General features: G+C 37.9%; 1 protein-coding gene across 1 annotated transcript; it reads left to right on the forward strand.

The window, feature by feature from the left end:
- The first annotated feature begins 544 nt into the window (after window positions 1-544).
- Window positions 545-5,134, forward strand: LOC146556075 (uncharacterized). The gene is made up of 5 exons (XM_085249272.1): window positions 545-693; window positions 971-1,094; window positions 1,435-1,643; window positions 3,362-3,507; window positions 4,805-5,134. The coding sequence occupies exons 1-5, from the start codon at window positions 624-626 to the stop codon at window positions 4,904-4,906; spliced, it is 651 nt and encodes a 216-aa protein (XP_085105398.1). The 5' UTR covers window positions 545-623; the 3' UTR covers window positions 4,907-5,134.
- The last annotated feature ends 3,316 nt before the right edge of the window (window positions 5,135-8,450 follow it).

Consider the following 8,450-nt stretch of genomic DNA (forward strand, 5'->3'; position numbering starts at 1 on the left):
ATGTGATGACAAAGGCCTTCCATTATGGTCTTTGTCATCACAAGTCTGGCTGATCATGTTTAGATGACTGGCCTTTTGATGGCATTACACCCATTTTCCAGTTTTTCTTGATGATCAGTGTCATTCCTTTCACCTTTCAGTAGTCATAGTGTTAGCTAAGTGTATGTTGGCCCGGTGCAAGCAATCATTGAAATATGTTTGGAAACTCATGACAGTAAGAACTGAGGCTGATAAAAGGTGCTTGGCTTAGTGTTTATATAGTATTTATAATAAAGTGCTTGCTAAGATCTAAATGGCTTAGGATTTTAGAGTGATGAGTTAAAGTCTTTTCAGTCTTTTTCCAAAGCTGCACATAAAGCACCAGTAAAGTTGTAACTCCAAATAACGTAAACAGACAGCAAGAAATGCAAAATATTTCCTGTAGTCCCGGAAACAGTGTGATGTGAACTCTTCTGGCAGTGAACAAAAAGGAAAAAATGAATGTCTGTTATCTGACGACTACAGGAAAGAGCACAGCCCACAGAAACCAAAAGGTTCAAATGACAGTTTCTAATGCAGTCTCTGTACAAAAGGAGAATCTGGTGAGAATCAGCTTAGTGTTTTTTTACAACGGGGAGAAGACGATGATACTTTCCAGCTTCAAAAGCTTCTTTATTTATTATTATTTGAGCTCCTTATTCTACCCAAGCAATGGTAAGACTTTCAGTTTCACCTTCTAAACTGTAGCAGTTTAATTTTAGTAATTAATTTTTCAACTTTAGTGATTAATGAGAACTGCTGGTCCAGTGAGTTAAAAAATGGCCACAGTAGAACACAAATATGGACTTGCATTTCTCATGGTCAGTGTGTTATGTTATTGAAAGGTACAGTAAATAAAACATTTACCCTTAGATGTCTCTCCACATGGACTCTAATGACAGAAAGAAAAAACAGAAAGTTTTAACCTTGTTTCTGAATTTCTTTTTACCAGGTTTTGAGGTGATCCAGCCACAGAATAAGACTAATAACCCAGATACAGTTTTCATCAGCTGTAACTTTACAGCAAACACTGGGACAATTGTAGATGTTCGACTCAACAAGGTTTTACCAGAGAAGTATGTCGAAGCATGTCTCTTGGTTTTAGTGAATTTGTGTTGTTTTTGAGATGACAAAACCAAGCTTTTCTCTTTCACTGCAGGATGTTGAGAAATTCTCGTACTACTTGTATGAACTCATGTTTGCTGACTGAAGTTCTCTTTATGTTTTTGATCAAATGTTTGTATGACAAAAAGGTGTCTGTATGAAGTCTGTAGCAGTTCTATGTTCAAAAATCTGCAGGTTTTCTTTTCCCATTTTCAAGAATTCTGCCTGCTGCAATTTTAACATTATTTCAATTAAAATAATTAGACTGGGTCATGCTAGCTGCATATCTAATATTTCTTTGTTTCCTTTCAGAAAGATGCTCTGCCAGACTGAATCTGAAGCCTGTCATAACATTATCGTACTTAAAGACGCTCCATTCAAGTACATTTTCATCTTACTCAATGCTGGGCCAGAGGCATGGACCTCAAAGTATGAATGTGAGTGGTCAGCAACAAATAAGGATGGGACGGACAAAACCGTGACAAGTGCAGCAAACAAATTAATTAAACTGCAACTACAAGGTATGTATATACAAAAAGTGATAAAACCAGAAATTGCATTTTATTTATTTATTATTTTTTGTCTGCAGAAGTGAAAGACTGAAATGACAAATGATGCAACAGAACGTCCACATTTTAGAGCATCAAATACTGTGATTCTGTCAGATGCTGTTAGAATAGTTGAGATTACAGTCTCCCTCCAAAGAGCAGTTTTCAGTTTGGAACAAGTCACAGTTTAGCTCTGCAGACAGCTTGTTCTGTTTATCAGAGCTGTGTTTTGCACTTCATTGCATACTCATCTGCTGGCTAGTTTTTGTTATGGGGGAGGGAAAAGTTCGGTTTCAGCCTAATTGCTCACTGGTTGTGGTCTCTCTGTGCGTATTGGCCATCATTAAAAAAAACATAAAACACATTCTTTCACAAATTTTCACAAATATTAAAACAGTAAGATGAAGGAAACATGTCCGAACACGAAATCATTTTAACAAATAACCTTTTGGCAGGCTGCTGGGAACCACACGGGAAGAGTGACTTGAGCAGGTCCTAGACAACATATGCACAAGGGTGATGAGGGGAGACAGCTGTGAACGCAGCAGGGACACATAAACATAATGCACATAGACTATTAAAATAAGACAGGAAACGCGGCAAAAAGTATAAGCACAGTAAGTCCTGCTGTGCAATTCAAAGGTACAGACTAAAAGTTTTGATTTGGAGGTGGTAAAATTAGGAACTATGTGTTGTTAAAGTTGCAAATACAAACCCACGATCCTACTAAATCAAAGTTAAGACTTGAGACTTTTTTAGCAACAGAATCATAATGACTCAACCTCCCTTGTGTCCAAGTTGCAAAGTCCATGTGGTCTTTTAGCCCAAACCACACAAATTTTGCGATAAAAAGCCCAGGATATCCTCTTTACTGTGCAGTAGGACTCATAGATTGCATAGGTGGTGCTTGATGTAGACGTCTCACATTTACGTCCCCCACACAGGACAAAAATGCATTGCTGTGTCTTAGAAGGATATGCAGGTAAACTCTGTTAAGACTGTTAGCACTGTATCAACACAGACACCCAGAATCTTCAATCAGAATGATGAAAATGGTAAATCGACGGGTTCTTTTTCTGCTCTGAGCACTCAGAGTGATTATACAGCATGCCTCATTCACTATTTCACACAAGCATTTTTTTCTAACATTTGCACATTTTGATGCATCTTGGGGTAAATGTCTTACCTGAGGATATTTGGCATACAGACTGCAGTAGCCAGGGTTGAACCATCAACATTCTCATTAGTAGATGGTCTGCAGTGCCTGTGTGGGTTAGGGGTGTGTGCCTCGCAATCACTGTAACACTTAAAAAAAACAACAACTTGTTAAACGTTTTTTTGTTCAACCATGTCCTGGCAATCAGGGCAAAATGTAGCTCTGTTTGATATGCATTAAAAACCATTTCAGTTTAGCACATGGTTAAGGCTGTGATGAGTGTCATCGCTGAGGACAAATTAGACCTCAGAGGGTTAAATGTCCAAGAGATTGGAGATCTGATCAAACTACACCCACGCTACTGACGAAGCTGGCTGGATACTCTGTGCTGCTAAATGTGTAAAACAGTCTTTACAACAAAACCTAATAATGCATGTTTCTGAACGTGAAACTGGCTGCTGTTCATGTCGTTGTGTTTAGTGACGTCAGTCAAACCACTGAAGTACAAACAGGAAGTAACCACTGTTTTTATTAGGTCAACTGGGAACCACACCACAGTGTACTCCTCCCCCTTCACCTCCTCCCCCTCAGTCCCATCAGCTCATGTGGATTTTGATTGGTCTGCTGGCCCTGATGTTTGTGTACAGCTGTATCATCACCTCCTTCTACATGAGGCTTATGGTGACTATCTGTCAGAATTACTATTTTTCTGAGGCTGTAATTTACGATATATGTCTTTATATGTCTTAGTGTGTTTTTTATCAGATGTTTGTTATCATCTTGCCCGGACGCAACGTTAAAAGGTCCACAAAGCAGCTGAAAGCAGCTTTTATGATGGTCAGCCAGGTAATAGATGAAGGGAGATGTTTTGGTAGAGATTTTTACACAGCCGTAGTTCATTTTCTAAATGAGAAAGAATTCAGGTTTAAACTTTTATATAAGGTCTATGATATGACCACAGCTTTCACTGTTGTTGAGGGCTTCGGGAGCTTCTTTTGATCGTTGTTATTTTGAGACTTTCTTAGTCTGAAATCATATTTGTTTGTTTTTCCAATTACAATTTAAAAAGATTTTTGTTTCCAACTCAGTATAAGCTGTTTATAAGCTGCTTTGAAATTCTGCTTTTTTTTACATTCACAACAGACGATACAAAGCCATAAAATAATTGTTCAGCTCATAACAACACACAGTGGATGTTCCGTGTCAACCTCAAGAGTTCTTTGAAATGAAACATCAAAGTAAAAGCTGTACTTACTGCTTTTCTTTGTTACATAAATTCCATCAATTTTGACAAGCGTCCCGACACCACTGTTGAAATGTGGCCCCTAACCATCACGCTGTGTTTTACAGTTGGCTGTATACACTCACTATTCCACCTCTTTCCTGACCTCCTCTCTATATCTTGATGCCAATGTGCCGCTGATTTTCACTCTACTTCTTGAAAAATTTGGCACACATCAGCCGTTTTCTCCCTGTTTTCTCTGATCCCAAAGAATCACTGTCCATGTTTGCAAATTTTGCTTCATCTGACCACAGAAGAGTTTTCCACTCGACGATGCCGACCGGAGGATTGTGACTTTGATCCTTTGTCCCTCGAGCATAAAGATTTCTCCTGATTCTTGGAAACTTTTACTGTTATGTACTGTAGAAAGTTATTCTATTTTACATTGAAGACCATTCTTCTGGAATTGTTTCACAATTTGTAGACAGTTTTTTCAAAGTCAGTTAGCAGACAGTTAATAAGATACTGAAAGACATCCATAAAAACTGTCCTGCCTTTGTGCCGTGCCTGAACACCCAGTTTTAACAGCAGTATTATTATTAAATACATTTAACAGAATAAAGCTATCAAAAGAATGAGGCAAATTGAAAACCGAAATGTCTGCATCTCCTCTGCACTTAATGTTACTAAACTAATTACTTGAAAAGAAATCCTGCTGTAGGTGATGTGTCACTTTTGTGTTTTTTTTTGTTTCAGAACAGCAGCAAAGATTGCGAAAACTCCACCTATGTTGAAATGAGGAACGTTCCAGTTCAGCTGCATCCTCACCACATTTACAATACTATGCAAAAGGCTTGAGCTGCCCCTCATTTCTTTATATCTTATTAGGAAAATGGGTAATAGGTTCAACAATGTCTTAAAACATGTAAAAATACATGGAAATACAGTATCTGCAGTAAATACAACTGTGTACACAAATGCATAAACAGAGTCTGCACAATTCTAAGGAACTTTAAATATTTCATATGACCAAACTTATTCTTCTACATAGCCTGAACTCTCATAGGCAAGATTGCTTATAATGTCTGTTAGTAGTTTTCAGGGCGGGGGGGTGGGGGGTGGGGGGGCTGGCTGCCTTTATTCCATTAAGCTGGTGTTGAGGCCCAGACCATGACTAACAGTTTTCTACCCAGATATGCTTTTTTTCTCAATCCATACGACCTGTTGACACTGACTGAATAGACTGTAAAGTAGGCATTGATTAAAGTATAACTTTGAAAGAGCTTTAGAAACCTTAGAGAACTGCTGATCATGACCAGTTTAAAATGTTTAGCTCCTTAGAAGCAAAATATAAAGAAATGAGGGTCGCTCAAGACTTTTGCACAGTACTGTAGCTCACTCATCTGTCTTCAGTATCTTCAAAAAGAAGACGTGAACAGCTCATATTGTGCTCTCAACATTTTGTTCTTCAGTATTTGACAGTTCATTAAGTTGTATTGTGCAATAGTAGAAAACCTGTGTAGTACTGAAGTAAAGAGGGGGGGTGAACTGACCTCTTAAAGGCACATGGTTTTATTGACCTATAATATTATCCATTAGTTTAATCTTTTTAAAGTCTTACTTTATTAAAAGAATGTCAGCTATTGACTTGATGTAATTCCTCAAAATAGTAAGTGTGGATTGTACATGTAGCATCGTGGTTGGATTTTGTCTCTGACATGTTGAAACCTCATGATTCTTCCCTGCTCTTAGGTCTTCAGGTCAGAGGTCACGGTTGGTCCTACGTACCAAACTCGTGGGGATCCAGCTTTTCACGCACCAAAGCTGTGGTATTCTCTTCCATTGTCTTTACGCCGTGCAGACCCCACTGACTCTTTCAAAAAGCAGCTGAAGACATTTCTATACAAACAAGTTTTTAATTAATTTTCTCATTGTTTTGTTTTATTTATATTTCTGGTTTTATTGTGAAGCACTTTGTGATTTTTATCAGTAAAAAGTGCTATAAATACATCTTACTTACTTACTTTTCTAAATCTTCAAGGAAACTTTGCCTTAATCTTGTATTCAAATTACAATATTTTATACTATGTTTTGTGTAGTTTCCACGTGCTTCAGTGTTTCTGCACACGCACACAACAATGGTACAATTTCTAATTATTGCGGTACTACATGCCTTATTGCTAATAATATTATATTTTTATAAATATACCTCAAGCTCCCCATTAGTGGCCAGTTTGGTTTCTGTCTCATCGCTTGTATCATTTTATGATACACATTGTTGAGGGTGGGGGATACCTACTTATCGTAGTTTACACATTTCAAGCTGGAGAAAACGGTGTGCCCATCAGCAGCCACAGAATCGGTTCAATATCCTTTATTAAGGATAAATGTAATTGTAACCTCTTAGTTAATCTGCACGATAAGCTGTTGTTTTGCTGGAGGGGAACAAAAAATCATTGTATTTGTCATCACATGTAGCAAATATCATACCTTGACTTTTGAATGGCCTGTTGTCTTTATGTGTCTTTTATTTCAAAATAGATTTGTATGGTTTCTTTTAACCAATAAAAATTAAATCCAAAAACCTCTGCAGAGTGATCCTTCCTAACCATCACTCCATCTATTTTCTTAGATATTTTTCCAGCTAAAGTTGAATGGGACATGCACCCATTTCAGCTGACCTTCTTTCCATTTTTCACTGAAAGCTCAAATGTCTCCCATAGATGTTCAGCTCAGTTTCATCTGAGGGCTGTAAAGGCCTTACTCATACACATTATTTTCACCTTCAGTAAAAATAGGATACATAAAATGTCATCCTAAAATAGGCCACTGGTATCAGGAGAGAAATGAGTGGTCCTTCCCTCTATAGAGTGAGGTGGATTCCCAGAATTTCGGGTACAAAGCATAATTTTTCAAAAGTAGTCATTTGATCCCCTATCTGCAAATCCATACTGAGAGAAAGAATGACACAAGAGGGACACTATTGCAGTCTCAAGTTCATTCATACTGATTCAAGGTCGCCACTGCCTGATCCTTTCTCACAATATGTTGGACTATTGGCAGACTTTGGCAAACTAACTATTTTATCCTACACCAGTGGTTCTCAAATTGTGGCTCCCTCTAGTCATTAAAGATGAAATAATTTGTGCTGTATTAACAGAATGCTAGCACTTTCTTTGCAAAGCATTACTACCCTTCCTGTCGTGTTTGTGTCAAAACTGAATTATGATATCCTCCACACTATGCACTCTAACATATAAAAGTGATGAGCACCTCTTGTTACATATGTGGTTTTCTTAGTCAAAATTGACCACCATAGGAAATGAATGGGAATCCCCCCCCCCCACACACACACACACACACTGACTGAACAACCCCATGAATGACCCACTGAACTACAACAGAAAACTAAACAGCAGTGACGTTTGTATGGTAATGATGATGTGATGATAATGATGTGCTACGCGACACAGCTACGTTAGCATGAACACAGTGAAGCTGGAGGATGAACGCTAACTTTTTTCCACTCGATAAAAGCTAACGTGAAGGTTCCCGATGGTTAAGGACAAATGCAATCGCATGGCAGGATGCTGTAAATGGACCAAACTTCAGTCAGGAGAACAACTGAGATAATCCATCCACAATACGAGGTTAGTCATTCATATACTGCTGCATGGGCTGGGCTGTAGTTACATCGGAAGGGTTTAAAAACTGAGCTGTAAAATGAACAGTGGTGATAAAAACCGAGAGAGGCCGACAGTGATCACTGACTGTTTTTAGGGGCTTGTTCAGATTAAATAGAACAAGATACAAAACATTAAAACATGTTAAAAACACAAGAGCCTTATTAAAGCCTGTTCATACTTCATCACTTGAAGACCGGATATCCCACCTGCTGTGACTGTTTTAATGCAGCACAGCTGTTGTTATTATCAGTTGTCACATCCTGTTTATGACAGTTAAATAAATAACATTCATATAAGAAAGAAAATTGTCTCTTGTAAACTGTATGTGGTTTTAAAGAGGCCTATACTACTGTACTTTAATGGAGGTCATAAGGGTGGTACTTCAAGAGCCATTTATTTTATGAGGTGGTACTCATTGTGAAAAGTTTGAGAACCACTGGCCAACACAAAACGATACTATTTTTCATGCAACTTTTTCAATGACACAAAATTATTACTTCAGTTTGGCGAGACTTTTCATAAATATTCACCGTGTAATGGATCGTGTATAGATTCAATATCCAGTAAAAAAACTAAAAAATTAATAAAATGGTAAATGGTCTGTATTTGTATAGTGCTTCACTAGTCCCTATGGACCCCAAAGCACTTTACACTACATTCAGTCATCCACCCATTCACACACATTCACACACTGGTGATGGCAGCTACATGTAGCC

This window comes from Mchenga conophoros, linkage group LG16 (genome assembly GCF_057382185.1).
Source record: "Mchenga conophoros isolate Kocher_MC1m ecotype Shallow Benthic linkage group LG16, M_conophoros_male_GT1.1, whole genome shotgun sequence".
Taxonomy (NCBI): Eukaryota; Metazoa; Chordata; class Actinopteri; order Cichliformes; family Cichlidae; genus Mchenga; species Mchenga conophoros.